Source organism: Scyliorhinus canicula, chromosome 4 (assembly GCF_902713615.1).
Source record: "Scyliorhinus canicula chromosome 4, sScyCan1.1, whole genome shotgun sequence".
In the NCBI taxonomy this organism is placed as follows: Eukaryota; Metazoa; Chordata; class Chondrichthyes; order Carcharhiniformes; family Scyliorhinidae; genus Scyliorhinus; species Scyliorhinus canicula.
In genome coordinates, this window is record NC_052149.1 from 157,056,870 (window position 1) to 157,077,704 (window position 20,835).

At 47.9% G+C, this 20,835-nt stretch overlaps 1 protein-coding gene across 8 annotated transcripts in view; it reads left to right on the forward strand.

Moving 5' to 3' along the window:
* LOC119965109 (histone-lysine N-methyltransferase NSD2-like) overlaps window positions 1-20,835 on the forward strand; it is a 318,910-nt gene that overhangs the window by 221,037 nt on the left and 77,038 nt on the right. For all 8 annotated transcript variants that reach the window (XR_005460429.1, XM_038795422.1, XM_038795423.1 and 5 more), the window contains one exon: window positions 3,391-3,547. Coding sequence is in view for 7 of the 8 variants with exons in the window: in XM_038795422.1 (XP_038651350.1) it covers window positions 3,391-3,547 (157 nt within the window). In the remaining variant the exon portion in view is untranslated. The remainder of the gene's footprint in view (window positions 1-3,390; window positions 3,548-20,835) is intronic.

A 20,835-nucleotide genomic window follows, 5' to 3' on the forward strand; every position in this document is an offset into this window, starting at 1 on the left:
CGCAAGGCTCAGCCTGATGCAACTAAAAGTGGTACATAGAGCCCACTTAACGAGAAACCGTATGAGTAGGTTCTTCCCGGAGTTGGAGGACAAATGTGAGCGGTGCCAGAGAGGCCCGGCCAACCACGCCCACATGTTCTGGTCTTGCCCCAGACTTGTGGAGTACTGGACAGCCTTCTTCGAGGCTATGTCCAAAGTGGTGGGGGTGAGGGTGGAGCCATGCCCGATAGTGGCGGTCTTCGGGGTTTCAGACCAGCCAGATCTATTCCTGGGGAGGAGGGCGGACGCCCTTGCCTTTGCCTCCCTGATTGCCCGCCGTAGAATCCTGTTTGGCTGGCGGTCAGCAGCACCACCCAGAGCTGCAGACTGGCTGTCCGACCTCTCGGAATCTCTCCAAATGGAGAAAATCAAATTCGCCATCCGAGGGTCGGACGACGGCTTCCACAGAACGTGGGAGCCATTCATGCAACTGTTCCGGGACCTGTTTGTGGCCAACGTACATGAGGAAGAATAGTCGGGTGGCCAAGAACCAGGGGAAAATGGGCGGGAATCGGGGGAAGGTAGCCGGGGGGGGGGGGGGGGCTACGGGCTCGGTATGGGGGTTTGATGGCAAGCCAAGGCCCAAAACCAAACTATAAATAAATGCCTATAAACATGTGCCTCGGCCGTATTGGGGAATGTAAAATATGTATGCTGGCTAAAGGGGGCGGCCACAATTATTGTTATGAAGATGCTTACCTGTAAATATTCATGTAAAAAAAATTTGTGTTTTCCTTTTTTTTTTTCTCTCTCTAATAACTTGTAATTTGTCATATATAAAATATGAAAACTCAATAAAAAAACATTTATACAGTGAAAAAAAAAACATGTCAATATCAATGGTCTGTAAGAAGAAAGTGAAAGTATTCTCTCTGTCGCCTTAATACCTTTTAAGCTCTCTCCCAGCATGTCAATGATCTGTAAGAAGGAAGTTCCAGTCTTCCCTTTAATGTGGTGGAAACCTTTGAAGTGCTTTTATCACATTCAGTTACATTGCCATTAACCATTTCCAAGTGCATGCTGAAAAGTCTAGAAGCTTTGAACTGCATTGTTTACATTCAATTTCATGGACCATTGCCATTTAAAAGCCTCTTGATTGACAGGCCCAGACAATTTCAAAAGAAGGCTTACCGTTGTTTATTTATATAACTGCAAGGTGTCCACTAACTCTGAAGTGCTTCCTCTTTTGAGCAGGTGTTCCTTCTTACAGCAGTTTTTTTAAAGAAGCTGTTTCTTTGTTCTGATGAGCCTCTTGGAAAGAGATGGGGTGGGATTCTTCCCTACCCGGCGCGGCGGGATGAGTGGCGTGAACCGCTCCGGCGTCGGGCCGCCCCAAAGGTGTGGAATCCTCTGGACCTTCAGGGGCTAGGCCCACCCCGTAGTGGTTTCCACCCCGCCGGCCGGCGGGAAAGGGGCTTGGCGCCAAGGCAACCGGCACCATAGGGCCTCCGCTGGGTGGCACAAGTTGGTGCATGCGCGTGAGCGCCAGCATGTGCTGGTGTCAACTCCACGCATGCGCAGAGGGCTTCGTTTCCGCACCGGCAATGGCGGACTGCTAAAGCCGCCGGTATGGAACAATAAAGTGCCCCCACGACACAGGCCCGCCTGCAGATCGGTGGGCCCCGATCGCAGGCCAGGCCACTGTGGGGGCACCTCCCAGGGCCAGATCCCTCCCACGCGCCCCCAAGAACCCTGGAGGCCGCCCGCACCGCCAGGTCCCGCTGGTAAGGACCTACTCCAATTTACGCCGGCGGGACTGGCGGGTTCGGCCCATCGCCCATTTTTGGGGGGGGCGGGAGAATTTAGAAGATGGCGGGGGCGGGATTCACGCCGAGTGAGCGAGGAGTGGGACCTGTCAGTGAGTTTAGGCCTCTCTCCTCTCAAGTCCAACATAAAACACAATCCTGTGAAAATAATTTCTAAGTGCTATTGAATGGCATGTCAGCATCGCTCCTGTGCCAGTGATGGCGGAAGCACTTATACTTAAAACAGGAATATTGCGCCATTTGGCTTGTTGTCAATTGTCCCTCCTGAATCTCCCACTCCTGACCTTCCTGGTAGCCACCAATCCTCCCACTGGCCATCTCTCTCACTCTTTGACCCTCCCACTGGCTGACCCATTTGCCACTTCCCTCTCCTGAATCCTCGCTGTGAGCAAGGGCTTAGGAAATAAGCAGCAAGAGTCTAGAAGCAACCTACGGAGTGAGAGCAGCTTCGAGTTGCAGGGCTACACAGGTAAACCTCAAGCTGGAGAGGCATTGAGTGGAGGGGTCATCCAGAAGGATAATCGGGAGGGGGTGGGTTGGCAGTGACCATGTCACGAAAGTGGGATCCTGCTCCAAAATTGTGTTGATCGAATCTCACAGCCCAGTCTGAAACACTATTTAATGCAAATCCACAATGCTATACGCAGATCCTGGTCCCAATAATGAAATGAAATGAAAATCGCTTATTGTCACAAGTAGGCTTCAAATGAAGTTACTGTGAAAAGCCCCTAGTCGCCATATTCCGGCGCCTGTTCGGTTAAAATACAATGTTAAACTAAATCAACTTTAAACAGGGCAATTTAAGACGAGAACTTATTCTATCTCAATCATTAGGCACATGAACTGAATATTACTGTTTGATCCTAGCTGCGCCATCTTCCTTATCATCTGACTCGCAATTTTCCGGGATTTCGATGAAGACAGACCCATAACTGATTTGCAAGAGATCAAGCTGGCAGCTCTCCATTGGCCTGAAAAATAACAATTGTATTTATTGGTGGTTCAGAATGACTAATTTTTTAGTCGCACTCAGCCATGTTTCATTTAGTTGAAACCTTAGCCATAATAGAAATTGTCTTGCTTTATGTCCTCTCTGTCCGCATCCATAACTGGATAGAATGCCAATCCACATTATTTCAATTTGAGGTGTTCATTGGCAGATCTTATCTCCTTTCACCCTGATGAGTTTGTATTTTTTACTTTGCACAGAAATTTCTCCTGTATTCCCTTTTGAATTTATTGGTCCTTGCATTATTTTATGATCTTTTATTTTAGACTCCCTCCACCTAGTCTCATACTTTATCCAGCTATTCCAGAGAACAGTATTTTGGCTTTTCCCTGCAATACCTCCAAACTTGAATTGTTGTCTTACGTGGAACCAAATATGTTTGTTTATTTAACATTTTTATTTACTGTCAAATAGCTAGAATCAAACTCAAGTGAGCTGACAGGATGTTTCTTAAGTGTCTACTTCAGTGATCAGGTTCTGCCATTTATCAGTATTTGTATTTTGCTTTCATTATTTATTTTTCTTCTTACCTTTCCTTGATAGCTAAATTATAATTGTATCCATTTTTATTATCAGGTGGCAGTTTACTATGCTGTGAGTCATGTCCTGCTGCCTTTCACCGTGAGTGCCTGAACATTGAGATGCCTAAAGGAAAATGGTATTGTAATGACTGTAAGGCTGGCAAAAAGCCACATTATAAGGACATCATCTGGGTTAAACTCGGTCGATACAGGTTAGTTTGGAAAGAATATTAATTTAAAATATGTTAGCAATGATAGGGTGCACAATTTAAATTACAAGTGTATTAATGGGGTACAACCTAGTTCAGTTCCAGCAAGAAAAAGGCAAAGTGCAAGGAACTAGAAAATGTCATCAAGCCCATATTGTTTGCAAAATTCATACACAACATGTTCTGAGATTTAGCTTGTGAAATAGGTTCTCGCAGCGTTTCTTACTAGCCCATGAAAATAAATCAAGAATGTATTGAATACAGGGCAGCACGGTGGCGCAGTGGGTTAGCCCTGCAGCCTCACGGTGCCGAGGTCCCAGGTTCGATCCTGGCTCTGGGTCACTGTCTGTGTGGAGTTTGCACATTCTCCCCGTGTTTGCGTGGGTTTCGCCCCCACAATCCAAAGATGTGCAGGCTAGGTGGATTGGCCGCACTAAATTGCCCCTTAATTGGACAAAGTGAATTGGGTACTCTAAATTTAAAAAAAAAAAGAATGTATTGAATACATATCTAATCTCACATTCTACATTGCATATCCTAAACTAGCTTGTTCTCATATTTCTATGATACCTTGTCATCACTGCTAGACGTTAAAAGACTTCATATATGTTTTTGGAAGCCTCTTTTAATTTAAGGTAAAACACAATACCCTGAAACGGGGAATGATGTAAAATTGTGCTGAACTCTACCTGGCACATGACCAAGTTGCTAGGGGGAAAGCAACCCATGCCAAGCCTTATTGAAAGTTAGATTTAATACCTGAACATTTATGAGACGGAGCTGGTCTTGCTGCTCGAACTCACAAGGGCAATTAGACCTGGAGTTTTGGGAGGAAGACCTAGAATCGGTGCTGCAACGCACCTTTTATTGTTTTGTTGGTTTCATCATCAAGCGGAGTGCTGGTGAAGACCGAATGCTTGTTAAATGGAACAAAAAAAACTTGTTATGGAGAGTTAAAGACAAAGAAGCTATCAGTGGATACCTTGCTGCTGGAAATCCATTCAAGTACGGTCAGAAAATTGAGTGCAGGGACTTTGCTTAACAGGACACTGGAAGATTCATTTCTGCAGAGCAGGAAGAAAATAACCTGTTGAATCACTGGGGAACATTCGGGACTTCAAATGGAAATCTACATATCTGTTGAGAATGTGCCATATCATATGCATGTGGTATGGGCTCTTGATTGTGTTAAGTTACTGGTGGATGCCTTTTCTGTAATTTAGTGGATTAGTACTACTAAGTAGTGTTAGTCTTTGTTGATTTTAGTGTGTTTGCTACATTAAAAACCTTAAAATGCAAAATTTTGTAATTCCTTTGCACTAGTCACTGGGAATTTATGAGCACAATTGAACCACTACATTGTATCTGGCGCAGATCTGGGCGTGCCGGTTAAATAGTAAGGAATGCCAAAATTTAGATTTGCGCTGGGCGCGAATCATTTTGCTATCTAACTGGCTCTCTCCCAATGGATCACGGCCAAATATGTTGAGCTTATCATTAACCCTCATTTGCATTCATTTCCATCTCATCAGTGAGATTTAAGTAATATGCAACGGACTCCTGGGAATTAACCGGCTCCCCAGTGAGATATTACATCGGTGTCGTTTAGTACTCCTTTTTAAAAACATGAAGCTTGTGCAAGATCTGCTAAGGGGAACTGAGGAGGTGAGCAGCCATTTCCATTTTCGAGCATGCAGTTCAAGAGCACTGGAGCTACTGCCCCAGTGCTCGGGGTGGAGGGAGAGGGTGATCCTTCGGGAGATTTGTGCTTGGCCGGGGGCTGAAGCATTCCAGTTCGGGGGTCACCCCTGGGTCACGGTGGGGGGGGGGGGGGGGGGTGGAGGTGAGGGGATTTTCATCTGAGAGGCCTTCAAGCCATCTTCAAATATTGTAGATACGTACAACAAGGGCACCTGCAACTGCTGCCTGTCTATTTTCCAAACATTTCTAGTATGGAGCCCTGCTCTTGGTTCCACGCTGAGTCTCACTTTAACTCCCTTCGGCTGTGAGCAGCCTCTAGCTTCACAGCTGAAGAATGAGGAATTAGCCTTGTTAGTTGGCCGAGCACTTCACAGTTGCTGGTTGTGTTTGCTGCTTGCTTCTGCTGGTGGCTGCAAATGCTGGAGGCTGCTATTGCTGTTTCCTTCCTTTTCCGCAGCTGGAAAGAAGGACAATTTTTTCTAAGATACCTGGGTCCTGGAACACCGGGCTCAGGAAGACATATGTGTCCAGAAGGCAATCTGGTTTGAAGCAAAAAGACACTGCAAGATCTGGTGCACGACATTGATCCGAATAGGCCACCTGACGACGCTGTTGGAGAAATACTTTTGCAGATTGCTGATGCTTTTGTTGCTGCATGTAACTGGCACATTACTGGGGGTTAAATACGCTGGAAGTCGAGGATGTTCAACTGCATCTTGAGCGCCAGTGGAATATGTGGATGTCAGGATTTGGTTCCAGTGAGATTGGGCTGTGTTGGCCAGCCTGCGCAGCTGCGGCTCCTGGACGGAGAATGGCACTGATATGGGGGACAAGTAACACATTGATGGGCAGATCATTTCTATGGCAAAGTTCTGGACATGATAATACATTCTCAGGCATATCCTCCATTTTTGTTGAGGAACCTTCAAGGGATGATAACTTGTGTTTGGTTTTATTTTGTGAAAATGAGTTGATATAGCTTGGTATTGGTACCAATATGGAACGGTGACTTTTCCTTGTTTAATGTTAGTGTCATATGTGGAATGTTACACAGTTGATTTTTCAACTCTTTGTTACTGTTGACCGTTTAATAAACAAAATATTCTCAACTTGATTCTCGTGGGTGCACATGTCATGTCTCGGATGATGCTTATTGCATTGCATTTCAATCAAACTTAGAATTCTGAACACTTGCCTGAACTCTAGAAGCATCAGCACCATAGAGGCAGCAAACAATCAGACACTCAAAAGCAGGTCTTCAGCACTGGGGATCTCGTCACGACCATAAGGTAAGTGTGTGGCTCGGTGGATGGCACTCTGTGAGTGAAGGCGGGACACGTAAGGGTGGGGGGGAGGTTTGGTGGATTTGAGGGTCCTGTGGTGAAAGCCCTAACTGATTGTCAGTCTCTCTCTTTCTCCAATTCCTTGCAGATATACAAAATATGGCTGGTTATTTCGGACCCGCAGAGGCTGCGCTGGTGGCAGCCGAGGCGCCCAGACGCCGGAGAAGGTGGCAGCACTGTCGATTCAAGCTGGTGGCGGCACCCCATGTCCAGTGGCTGGCGCGCACACTGAAGGCCCGGCCGTCAGCCAATTAGGTCGAGAAGGGACCCAGAAGAGGACGTCAGCAATGGCCCACTGTGTACAGGCATTGTTGGTCTTTTGAGGAGATGACGGCAGCATGTGCACAGGAGACGCCAGCTGGGATTCTCTGTTTGGGAGACTATGTTCTCCAGCCGAAGGTGAATTAGATCTGATTCACGCTCTCACTGGGACTGCAAAACAGAAAGCAATTCAATACCCCTTGCCATGCAAATTTATGCATGGCAAGGAATACGAGGAATGCCCAAGGGAATCCCACTATGGAGCCGCTATTTTGAGTGGATGGCCTGATAGTGAGCACCCGCGGCTGCTCCACCCACATCGCTCCCCTCAGCATCGTAAAGCCGCTCGTCTGCATTGTGCTTCAGACCCGCCAGACTCGCAGAGTTTTTAAATACTGACCAGCCCACTGACTCTTAAGTCCCATAGGAGATCCGTAGGATATCATCCAATTCCTCAGACCAACAATGCACAACTTTCTTTGACGGATTCTCCCGCTTCAGTTTTTGCTTATAAGCCGGAAGCAGGACAGCCGTGGTCAGATTTTCCAAAGTGTGGCTGGGCGATAGATCGGTAGGTATGTTTGATATTTGTGCAGCAGTGGTCCAGGATATTTGGTCCTCTGGTGGAACAGGTGACGTGTTGGTGGTAATTTGGTAGTACGCGCTTGAGCTTGGCCTGATTGAAGCCCCCAGCTACAATGAACATCTCGTGATGTTTCGTTTCAAGGCTATTTGTGATGGTGAATATTTCGTCCAGTACGATTTTCACGTTCACATGGGGTTGGATGTAAACTGCCATCAGGATAACGGAGCTGAACTCCCGTGGAAGGTAGTAGGGGCGTCATTTCAGCGTCACGTATTCTAGGGCTAGGGAGCAAAAACTCGCCAGTGTTGCTACATCTAGGCACCAGGATGCGTTGATTAGGAGGCAGACCCCACCTCTCCTAGCCTTGCCTAAGGCCGCAGTATGGCCCATTAGGTGGATTGAGAAACCCTCTGGGTGTAGGGCACAGTCCGGTGAAGCAAGAGTGAGCCATGTCTCCGTGAAACAGAGCACACAGCAGTCCCTCCGTTCTCTTTGATAAGTGAGTCTGGCTTTAAGTTCGTCTGGTTTGTTTTCTAGAGATTGGACATTAGCTCGGAATAAGCTAGGCAGAGGGGCTTTGGGGCCGTGTTGTTTCACTTTCACCTGCAGACCTGCACGTTTTCCACGCTTCCTAGAGTGACGGCTTCTTTTCGAGTCTGGGAGATAGAGTATGCGGTGTTACGGGTATAGTTGTGTCCAATGAGGTTATCCACTCTGGTCGATGTGTTGATGGAGGATTTGTTGCCTTACTTGAAATGAAAAAAATGAAAATCGCTTATTGTCACGAGTAGGCTTCAATGAAGTTACTGTGAAAAGCCCCTAGTCGCCACATTCCGGCGCCTGTCCGGGGAGGCTGGTACGGGAATCGAACCGTGCTGCTGGCCTGCTTGGTCTGCTTTAAAAGCCAGCGATTTAGCCCAGTGAGCTAAACCAGCCCCTAGGAACTTGCGGTTCCTACCTCGGAAGATGGGTCTGCGTGTTGGAGTGTTCCGGGTCTCTGTCGGGCTGCGGTTTGTCTTCAGAGATCGTTGGATGTCCAGACCACTCTCTAGGTGTCTCTTGGGGTGCCTCTCACCTTGTGCACATTTTAACAGAGTTTGGACGTCCCCTTGAAAGGGTAGTCCGTGCAGGGTATAAGTTGGTGTGGAGCAACAGATCATTGATAAATCAGTACAACTTCATTTGATGGTAGGATTTAATCCATGTACTGGACATTTTGTCGTTTCGATAGTATGCTATGCCAGCGCCCTGGCTGCTCAGGTTTTTCCACTTTTCGAACTCCCACTCTCTCCCCGCAGTGGCTTCTCTCTGGGCCGGTCGTGGTCTCTTAACATGGGCATTGCCGCCACAATGAGATTTTCGGGGTCTTCTTCGTCTGGGTTGCAATCTGGCATGTTGGAAAGAAAGTCCTCGACTTCCTTTAGGACCTTGAGCATGCGCAGTCCTCCGATGGTGTCCGTATTACTTTCGTCCCGGTACTGGAAGGGTGCCCTTATCACCGTGTCTGTGGACATTTTGAGTACTTCGCATTTGCGGATAATCGCAGATGGAATCTGCACTTCGAGTTTGGGCATACCCAGTCCGCCGCTCCTGTTGTTCGAACACAGGATTCCGTTGGTCACGTGCGGTGGGAGGTGTAGGAGTTCTTTGGTGGTATTCCGTATGATTTGATCCAATTTGCGGAGCGTATTCTGCGATACCTCAGATAGGATCAAATGAAAATACATCCTGGAGATAACATGGGTCTTCAGGACCTCGATCTTCTGTGCTCGTCGGAGAGCCACCGCCTGTAAAGCACTATTCCAGGCTTTGAGCTTTTCCAACCATTCCCTTTCTGTCACGCCAACCCATGGGTCTCTTCAGGCTCCCAGGTACTTGTCTGTGTTACCTGGAGGGTTGTAGGCGATAACCTCCTTCCCGATCTTCCAGTTTTCCCGACGATTGTATAAAAAGTTCTGTGAGTGAAGTGGAAGCCTTTGGTCTTAGCGTCATTAATCGCTCAGCCCGTATTAGTGTAAAAAGTCTGGAGGAGCTTCAGGTTCTTTTCCATCCCTGCGTGAGAGTCACTCAGAAGGGCTATGTCATCTGCAAAGGCCAAAGCAGAGCAGTTGACTCGATTCTTTCCCAGGGTCATGACGACCCCTGAGTTGGCCTCCCCCAGGGAGCATATCAGTGGATCCAAAGCAATGTTAAACAGGATTGGCGAGAGTGGGTCTCCTTGCTTGAAACCCCTCTCTCTCTTTATTTCAGCTGTCTTGCTTCAGGTGGTAATTTTCCCTTGCAGCTCGGTGGAGGTTGTTGGTCTCCTTCCTACCTTGGTCGGCGGTCCTCCTGGTCACACTGCTCGCACTCGCTGCCACTGTCTCCCAGGCGGTATTGGTGACCCTGCTGCTGGTCCTCCAGCCCTTTCAGGGGAACAGGATGTCCCGTCTCGCATCCACAGCATCGAGAAGCCTGGCCAGTTCTGCATCCCAAAAGGGGGAGCAGGTCTGCGCATTGCCATATGTGTTCACTGGGAGTGAGTGGTGAGGGTGTGTTTAAAAGCAGCTCCCCCTGGTTAGTGGCGAGGCGTTGAGGTGCAAGTCTGGTGAATCAGAAGGCAAGAAAACCAGTAATGGCAAGAAGCTTGTGGGATCTCATTTCCAGCAATAAATGCCCTTAACTACAGGCTGCAAGCCCGTCAATGTGCCCGTCGAGAAACACCCCACCAATTGTACCCAAAATGGGACTTCGAAATCTTTCCATTAAATCGCGCCCCAAATCTCTTTTTAAAAGCTATCAGTCTCCATGGGGATTGTAACAGCCTTCATCTCACGAACTATGATGGTCCACACACTTTGATCATCTGTCTTGCAATCTTTAAATATTGTAACCCTCAATCCCAGCACTAAAGTTGGTCTTAGGAGTCAGTTATAGACACCCAGAACTTTGTGCAAGAGAAAAATTATGAACTTTTAATTTTTACTTGGAGATTTTAATTTTAGTCTCATTGACTAGAATTCTGAATTAATTGTTCACTTGAAATTAGCTGAATACATTCACATTATCCATTCTCTGAACATTTCAAATTATGGGTGCGATTTAGTGGGTCTCTGGTGTGGGGGGGGTCCCTTATTTAGGGGGTCTCTGATTGTCTCCACCCACCTCTCTCTTGGGGAACGCAATTCCAAAGACAGCCTCCCTATTGAGCCCACCCTCATAAAGCAGAGCTTAGGGATTCTTTCTTAATAATACACTTGGCAGAAATGAAATGCATTAAATAATACTATCAAATAAATACAATAGATTCTCCAGTTTCCACAGGTTATTAGCAATATAAGCTTCCTTCCATTTTCTTGCAATCAACATAAATACTATGGAAATATATGGAAACATATAATGACCCTTCGATACACCACACTATCAAAACTCAAATGGGGAGACTTCCAGTGCGGCATGTAACAGAGCTGTCGCACATGTTGGGACTGCTGCCGGAGATCATGCTTTAAGCTCTTTTTTGCCCGGCTGGTGATGGAAATCAGACCCAAAATATTTTGAACTCGATGGTTTATGTGTCCCAAAGTAAGGGGATAATAATAATAATCTTTTACTGTCACAAGTATGAATTTACTGTGAAAAGCCCCAAGGCAGCACATTCCGGAGCCTGTTCGGGTAAGCTGGTACGGGAATTGAACCCACGCTGCTGACCTTGTTCTGCATTACAAACTAGCTGTCTAGCCCACTGAGCTAAACCAAACTCTAAAGAGGGATGTCAGGAGTGGTACGCATTCAGTACTGAACTAGGCAACCGGAGAAGAAAGAAACAGCTTCAAAAGTGGAGGCTTCAAGTACCTTGATGGAGACGAAAATGGTGGAGGTGTAGCCACCTCACTAGCCGTTGAAAGTTTAGCTGTGGAACTGCAGAAACTGCGTCGAGAGGTCTCGGGCGGGCGGGTGGGGGGGGGGGGGGGGGGAGGCGGACCACAAGAAGGCGAGGTGATTTCTTCAATAAAACCCCGGAACCTGATTAAATGAATCCCAGGACGTTGTGGGAGGCTAGGGAGGAAATTGCTGGTCGCCCAACACAGATATTTCAATCGTTGACAGCCACAGGTGAGGGGCTTGAAGATTGGTGGGTAGCAAATGTCGTGCTTTTGTTTAAGAAGGGCTGCAGGGGAAAGCCTGGGAACTGCAGACCGGTGAGCCTAACGTCAGTGGTGGGTAGGTTGTTAGAAGGTATTCTGAGAGACAGGCATTTAGAGAGGCAAGGACTGATTAGGGACAGTCAGTATGGCTTTGCGATTAGAAAATCATGTCTCACGAATTTGATTGAGTATTTTGAAGGGGTAACCAAGAAGGTAGATGATGCAGTCGACGTTGTCTCCATGGACTTTAGCAAGGCCTTTGACAAGGTTCCATAGTAGGTTTTTGCATAAGGTTAAATCTCATGGGATCCAGGAGGAGGTAGCCAATTGGATACAAAATTGGCTTGACAGCAGAAGACAAAGGGTGGTTTTAGAGGTTTGTTTTTCAAACTGGAGGCATGTGACCAACAGTGTGCCTTAGGGATCAGTGCTGGGTCCACTGTTATTTGTTACTTCTTTGTTATATTAATGTTTTGGATGAGAATTTAGGAGGAATCGTTAGTATATTTGCAGATGACGCTAGGATTGGTGGCATAGTGGACACTGAAGAAGGTTATCTAGGATTGCAACGGGATCTTGATCAGTTGGGCTAGTGGACCAATGAATGGCAGAATGAGTTTAATTTAGATAAATATGAGGTGATACATTTTGGTAGATCGAATCAGGGCAGGACCTGCTCAGTTAATTGTGGGGTGTTGGGGAGAGTTATAGAACAAAACGAATATAGGAGTACAGGGGCGTGATTCACCGATCGCGGGACTAAATGTCCGTGCCATTGTGAACGCCGTCGCTTTTCACGATGGCGCAAAATAGGCGCGGGCAGTGGTGATTCAGCATGGCGCTGGAGTGGTTCACGCCACTCCAGCCTTACATCCTGGTGCGGACTTGCGCGGCGCCAATCCGCGCATGCGCAGTGGTGAAGTGCCAACCGACGCATGCTTGGTAGACTCACGGAACGCTCCCCCCCCCCCCCCCCCCCCCCCCCCGGTGAAGGTCCGGTTTTCCCTACCCCACTGGCCGCCCCCCGACCCTTCGGGCAGAGTTCACACCGACAGCTACCAGGTATGAACGGCGCCGGGGACTCTGCCGTTTCCGCTCGGCCCATCAAGGCCGGAGAATCGGCGGCCTGGCTGCTGACAGTGGCCCGCCACTGCCCAGCTCAAATGGCGCCGATTCCCCGCTTGCCGGAGAATCGCCTGCCGGCGCCGTGGGGAAAAATGGTGCAAACAGCGATTCTCCCATACAGCGCGGCATGGGAGAAACACGCCCCAGGTTCATAGTTCCTTGAAAGTGGAGGCACAGATGGACAGGGTGCTGAAGAAGGCATTCAGCATGCTTGGTTTCATTGGTCAGAACATTGAATGTAGGAGTTGAGACGTCTTGTTGAAGTTGTACAAGACGTTAATAAGGCCACACTTGGAATACTGTGTACAGTTCTGATCACCCTATTATAGAAAGGATATTATTAAATGAGAAAGAGTGCAGAAACATTTACTAGTATGCTACCAGGACTTGATGGTTTGAGTTATAAGGAGAAACTGGATAGACTCTGACTTGTTTTTGCCTGGAGTGAAGGAGGCTTAGGGTGAACTTATAGAGGTCTATAAAATAATGAGGGGCATAGATAAGGTAGATCGTCAACATCTTTTGCCAAAAATAGGGGAGTCTGAAACTAGATGACATAGGTTCAAGGTGAGAGGGAAGAGATACAAAAGGGTCCAGAGGGGCAATTTCTTCACACACAGGGTGGTGAGGGTATGGAACGAGCTGCCAGCAGTAGGAGAGACGGGTACAATTTTGTTTTTTAAAAATAATTTAGACAGTTATAGGTGTAAGATGGGAAGAGGGATAAGAGCCAAATGCGGGTAATTGGGACTAGCTTAATGGTAAAAACTGGGCAGCATGGACAAGTTGGGCCGAAGGGTCTGTTTCCATGTGTAAACCTCTATGACTCTTATGATTTGAGGGACCCTGGTTAAGGTGGACGAGGTGGTGAAGCAGCAGGATGAGGAGCTGCAAGAGGTAGTGGTTGCTCTGTCAAGGCAGAGCACTCGGATTGTGTCTCTGGAGGTAGAGATGGCAAGGGTGATGGCTGACAACCAAGCATTTGAAGGCCAAGGCGGACGACCTGAAAAAATATTCAAGAAGACAGAATCTGAGAGTGGTTGGATTGACGGAGGGGCTGGAGGGCCCAAACCTGACAAAGGTTATGGCGCAGGTTTTCTGGAAGATAGTGGGGTGGGCAAAATGGCTGACCCTCCCGAGCTGGATTGAGCCTCCAGGTCATTGAGGCTGAAGCCCCATGCTGGTGAGCCACTTTGTGCGATTGTAGTACAATTCCACTGCTATCAGGATAAAGAAAGAGTTTGCAGTGGGCACAGGAGCATTGTAATAGCAGCTATGAGAAGGCCGCGAGGTAAGAATCTTCCAGGATGTTGAAGCAGAACTGCCAGGATACATGCAGCTTTCAATAAGGCTATTTGTTTTGGCACGGTTTACCCTGCGTACTGTTGCTCGTTTTACTGGAGTGTGATTAACACGCCTCCGTTTAAAGGCCGTGTGCTTAACACTACTATGGCTCTGTATGTGTAATTATGCTCGGAGTCGCCAGGTGCCGTATTGAGACACCGTCACAAGTATATCAAGGTCAGGTTCAAAGTAATAAATCCATACACCGATTAGTAAGTTCAAACGATTGGTGTTTATTATAACAAATATAATAAATACACATGCATACGCTAAAGAGACTAACTTACTTCTAATACTAAACAACCAAATACTTATCTAGACAGGAACAGGCAAGGTCAGAGAGCAAGGCCTTCGTCCCATTCTTGGTCTGTAACTTTCTGATTGGCAAAGTTGTCAAGGGCTAGCAAGGTCTGGATCACGTAGCGATCGTTGTGTTGGCACTTACAGTTCGATGGCTGATGCTCAACGGCCGGTGATGAAACTGGAGTCAGGATACGATGTAACAGATCTGGGCCGGAGTCTGGAAGCAACAGTTGGAGCAAACAGATCTGGGATCAACAGCAGATCTGGGCCGGAGCAAAACAGACCGAACCATGTGCGGGACCTACTCTTATAGGTCCCAGGAGGTTCAGGGACGGCTCCCTCATCGATTGGGTCTTTCCCAATCGATATCTTTCGAACTCCCCAATCCTAGGGTCGTTCCTCGATGGGTGGGGCGGTCCCTACGGCTCTTTGTGTTGGTTGCTTTGGCGCCATTCTGTCTGGGCGTCTATGGAAAAGTATCCATCGATACTTAAATGTTTCTATTGTCCGGGGTCTGGATCTGGATCACCTCATTACTATGTAGATCTGTTTCCCATTTGCACCTTTGGCTGAAACTCTGCACCTGGCTAGAAACTGGTTTCTGTACGTGTAAAATGCAAAACAGTCTTTTGCAAGCTGTGTGTCCTCACTATGACTGTTTTTCCCTGCAGTCTTAGCAGTTCTCCATTTTGTAGCCCAGTGTCCATCTTAGATGGCTACATTCCCTCCTTGTGATCCTCACGAGAAATTGTGAAGGATCACCTATGCATGTTTCTTCGAGTGCCTTTGGGTGCCCTCTTTGGGTTCCCTGACCTTAGCAAGTTCCTGGGCGTCTACGCTGTCTTTAACTATGGCAAGAAAAATTTTATCTCACATTTCTATTTGGCGCTATGTCAAAAGGGACATGCATTACCAATAACCGGGAACCTCTACCTATCATAACTACTATCCTTATCTCATTTTAAACATTTTATTACAGTCTAAAAACCTTATCCATTCATACTACAGTACATACCACTTTCTGACTCGGCAGCCGAGTTCAGAACAATATAATACATTAGTGTCTTCTTTATTCACATATTGCTTTATTAATTTCCTAGCCATCAAGGGGTTGGGGGGATTGGTGAAAACCGAAAATAGGGGATTGAACTCCGTAAATGGTTGAGGGGCAGGAACGGGAGGCTCTCTTTTTCCATTTCCTTAACCTGAGGGTCTGTACTATGATGCAGAGAATTGCAATCACCAACAGTGATTCAATCACATACGACATTGAGTACCATGTCATGAATTTTGTGCACCAGGTCTGAACTTCGCTGATCAGTGCTGAGCACGGGGAAGTTGCTGTGAGGGAAACATTAAAGGCGGGGGTTGTGGGGGAAACGTGACTTGCTTCCACATGTACAAATACAACAACGTTTAAAACTAATAGGTAGGCTTCCATCATGGTCTTCTCTTCGTTCTCTTTGTCCTCTTCCTTCTGTATGGCCGATCCTTGCCGTGAACCCTCCTTTGACTTTCGAAAGCTATGGGATCAAGCACAGTATCTGTCAATACACAGTTTAATATCTGTACTGTTAGTGTATCTGTCCTCTCATTCCAATTGACCCTTAAATGACTGGTCAAGTCACTCCCTGTGACTCCCCTCATTTTTTTTTTTTCAAAAGCGAATTTAGGAGCAGAAATACTAACAACTTTCCTCCTGCGAGCCGTCTCGCAGGCTTTGCAAATTTACCATCCGAATGTTCCTGGATGTAAATAGCATGTGGGATGGCGGCCTAGGGGCTACCTAACGAAAAATGAAAGCAAATTTTGAACCGAAAAGTCGAATGAGTTGCGTATGGGCCGCTACGGGTAAGATTTGGATGGAATCCCCGGGTAGGGCGTGTTGTGCCATACCCGAGCTTGGCTGACCAAAGTGGGTTCTCAGACAGGGCGGGTCCTCAGTGCCGTTTCTCCACTGCCTGAGTAACCTGGAATGAACGGGCAAGAATGTGTTAACCGTGGGATTGCAGCCTCTATTCACCGAATAGAGGGGCACCTAAAAACAAGGGAGGAGCCAAGATGCTCTCCACTGCCTGAAAACAGGGGAATGAGTCATACAACGCAAAGTGCGTGCGAGGCGGTCACAAGCCTTACAGCTGAAAAGATCTCCAATCAAACCATTGGATTGGGAACTCAAAGGTATCGGCGGACAAGCTAAAGTGCGTGCGAGGCGGTCACAAGCTTTTCAGCTGAAAAGAAGATGGCCAACCTCCAACTGAACCATTAACATTAAAAGACAAACGAATGCAAACTTACAAACAAAACATACGTGCAGGTTCCATCAGAAAGGATATCGCTTCCCTCAAGCGGTTCCTATTTTACATCATCTGGACACCTCACTTTTCCTCTGCCTCTGTGAACAGGGTCACAAAGGGGTTGCCGTATCGGGAGTCAGACACCGTGTCATCCTGCTCTCCCGGATCCCACACCCTTGTGTGGATCAGGCATGCAATCTTGGAGTTATGTGACCGGGGGTCACTTTCATCATTACGGACAAGTCTCCATGAATTGTCCCTGTGCCAAAGTGTGGGGTCTAAACTTGAAGGGGCATTGTCGGGTTCGTCGGGGTCGGGTGGTGGGTCTGGGTATTTCACGTAGGTGACCTCCATGGGGTCACTGGAGTTGGGGTCGTAGTCGCTAAAGTGTGGGCTGTAGGGTTGAGTGCTGTGGCTGTCCTCATTGTCAGCTTGTGGGCGTTTCGGGGCGTGGTCTGAAGTCAGTGGGCGGAGTCGTGGGCGAGTCCGATGATGAACTGGCCTGTGAGGGGGATGGTGGAAACGTGTCTCTAGTGGGCGGGGCGAGATGTTCTGCTGCGTCTAGCAGGACATGGTGTGCGTGGTTAGACTGTGTTCCATATGCCTTTAGCTGGTTGATATGAAACCACGCAGTCTTTCCATTGGGGTATTTTATCCTGTAAACTGAGGGGCTAATTTTGTCCGAAATTGAGTACGGGCCGGAATATTTTGGTGCCAAAAAACTGCTGGGGTTATACACAGATAGCATTACCTGTTGCCCAACCTGAAATTCTGTGGGGTGTACATTTTTGTTAAAACAAGCTGTGCTCTGTTTTCGTCGTTTTCCCAGTTGAACTGCGGCTGCGATCTGTGCAGACCTCACAGTCGCAACTAGGTCTTTAACAGCTTTCTCATGTGTGAGGGCCGTCACTTCGGGGCTAGTCATGTCCAGTCCTAAAAGGAATTCTGTACCTTTCATAGGGCGTCCGGTCATGAGTGTGTGTGGTGTGTAGCCTGTGGAAGTGGAAACAGTGTTCCTTATGAACATGAGTGCAAATGGGAGCACTGAATCCCATGTCGAATTGTTCTCTTGAACCATTTTTCTAAGCGTAGTTTTTAGGGTCCGATTCATGCGCTCTACAATCCCGCTTGACTGTGGGTGATGCGCAATGTGAAAATTTTGTTTAATGCCGAATATGGTCAGGACGTTCTTCATGACACGTCCTGTGAAGTGAGATCCCTGGTCTGAATCTATACTTCTGGGTAAACCCCATCTCGTGAAGATGTGGTGGGTCAGGATCTTCGCAGCTGTCTTAGCTGTATTGGTTCTTGAGGGGAATGCCTCTACCCATTTGGTAAAGGTATCAATCACCACCAGCACGTATTTATAGCCATTCCTACAAGGGGGCAATGGTCCTATAAAGTCGATCTGGAGGTTTGTCCAGGGGCCATTAACTGGTCGAGTATGCCGAAGCTGTGCCTTTTTGGAATACCTCTCCGGGTTATCCTGGGCGCAAATAAGGCAATTCTCGATGTAATGGGTAACATCGGTCCTTAAATTAGGCCACCAACAGAGTTGCCTGATGTGCCTCGTGGTCGGGTCGATCCCTTGATGTCCATGACCGTCATGGAACAAGGCAATCATTTGATTTCTATCCTGTTGCGGGACCACATAAAGCTGGTCCTTGATGATCACACCCTCATGTGTGGTCAGAGCGTGTCGGAACTTATCGTACTGTGGCACAAAATTTCCTTTAAAAATCTCCCTGAGATCTCCATCCTGCTTCTGTGCCTCGGCTAAATCTTTAATGTCCGTCTGTGAGACTTGAACTGCACTCACAGGGGCGCTAGCTGGTGCGCTAGCTGGGGGTGTCCAACAGTGTCCTCGCCTGGAACCTGCTTTTGCCAGTGCGTCGGCTTTTACATTTCCGGGGGGGGTGACCTATGGTGACTTCTAACTTTGATAATTCCAAAGGTCCTATCCTTCGCTTTGTCTAGGATGTGGCGGAGTAAAGGGGCTGATGGAAGGGGTTTCTCGTCTGCGGAGACAAAACCTCGTGTCCTCCACAGGGGTAGAAAATCCGTTAAACTGTTGCAGACATATAGACTGTCCGAATATATGTCTGCCGGGCTGGGGAAAGAATCGGGGTGGTCCACTATGTACACTATGGCCGCGAGCTCTGCTGCCTGCGCGCCTAAGTGACCTGGCAATTTTAATGCAATCTCCTCTAAAGCGTGACCCTGCGCGTCCTCGACATAGATGCCGCATCCAGTGATACGCTCACCATCTAAAACTGTGGATGAACCGTCCACGTATATTTTCAGTGGGCCACACGTGTCTGTGTGTTGGGGGCTTTGTCTTGGGTTCCCTATCTTCCTGGGGGGTGTCTTCGCTATGAAGGGTCCTGTGTTGTGTAGGGGTGCTACAATTTCACATTCGTGGGGCTGTCCTGGATATTGGAGGTTGTCGGCTAAAAATGTGTGTGTCCGGGTCCATTTAACCGTAATGTCCCGTCCTTGTAAAAGTAATGTCCACCTAGCTGCCCTAATCTGGCTAACTGAACCGTCCTTCAGTCGACCGTCTAGGAGTAACTGTGTGGGGGTGTGCTCGGTCAAAATGGTGATGGGGTTGAGTCCGGTAATGTAGGAAAAGTATTGAACTGCCCAGAAAACTGCTAGGAGGTGCCTCTCGCAGGCTGAGAATCCTTGTTCTACTGGGTCTAAAAGTCTTGAGGCATAAGCCACGGGTCGTAGCTGCTCGTGCCGTTCCTGGAGTAGTACGGCCGAGAGGGTTAGATCAGTGCTCGCTACCTCTATTGCATAGGGGGAGAGTTGGTCTGGGACTTGTAGCGCGGGTGCTGCGCTAAGGGCTTTCTTTAAATCTTCCACAGCCTCTGTATGCTGCGGAAGCCATTCCCATGGGGCTCCTTTCTTAAGGAGGTCTGAGAGTGGGGCTGCCTTTGTCGCAAAGCCATCGATATGGTTCCGACAGTACCCAACCAGTCCTAAAAACGACCGGAGGGCTGAAACATTCTGGGGAAGGGGCAATTTGACAATCGAATCAATCCTTTTGAATTCGATCTCGCGTTTGCCGTGCGTGATGACTGTACCCAAATACATCACTTTATTTTCCAATATCTGGGCCTTTCTGGGGTTAACTTTACATCCGATCGAGGTTAAAAGTTCCAGGAGCTCGGCCAGAAGCGTAATGTGCTCTGCCTTTGTGTCTGTCTGCAGTAATAGGTCGTCCACATACTGTACCAGACATTCGGGGCGTGAAAATTTTACTAAACCATTCGCCAGCTGTCGGTGGAAAATGGAAGGGGGATTGTGGAATCCTTGTGGGAGGCATGTCCACGTATACTGCTGTCCTTTGAATGTGAAGGCAAATTTGTACTGGCACGCCTTTGCCAATGGGATTGACCAGAAGCCATTGCTAATGTCCAATACCGTGAAATATGTGGAGTGGAGTCCCTGTTTGAGCATGGTCTCGGGACTTGTTGCTACTGTGGGGGCTACTGCTGGGGTTACTTTGTTGAGCTCCCGATAATCAATGGTCAGACGCCATGATCCGTCGGGCTTTCTCACTGGCCAATTAGGAGCATTATTGGTCGAGGCTACTGTTCTAAGTACCCCTTGCTCCAATAAGCTATCTATTACTTTCCCTATTTCTCCCTCTGCTTCTAGGGGAAATCTGTACTGTTTCTGTGGTCGGGGGTCAGGTCCGGTAACTTGAACTTGTCCAGTCATTCTGCCGCAGTCATGCCGGTGACTGGCAAATGCTTATTTAAAACTGTTTATTTAAAACTGCTCTCACTTGTTTGTCCGTGCTTAGTGTAGTCAGGTCGAAAGAATAGTTGCCTACTGCGCTAATCCGATTAGCATACTCTCCTACTGTGAGAGTAGCGGGTGCTCTGTCTGACCTTGCCATTCGCCAGACACACTGGTTTACTGGGTCGAACGACAGGCTATGGGCATTCATAAAGTCTATTCCCAATATGTGTTCTGCTGTACGGGGAAGATTTACTAAAACGACGGGATGTTTGGTAGAGATGTTCCCTAGCTGGATTGCTACGGGGGCTGTAATGTGTCCCTGCTGTAAGTGTCCTGTAAAACCGCTAAGTGTGACGGTGGAGGTGGTCGGCCACGTGTCTGCCTGTGCCGTGGTGGTGGAATTAATTGTGGTGCGGGACCCTCCTGTGTCCCAAAGTAACTCTATGGGCTTCCC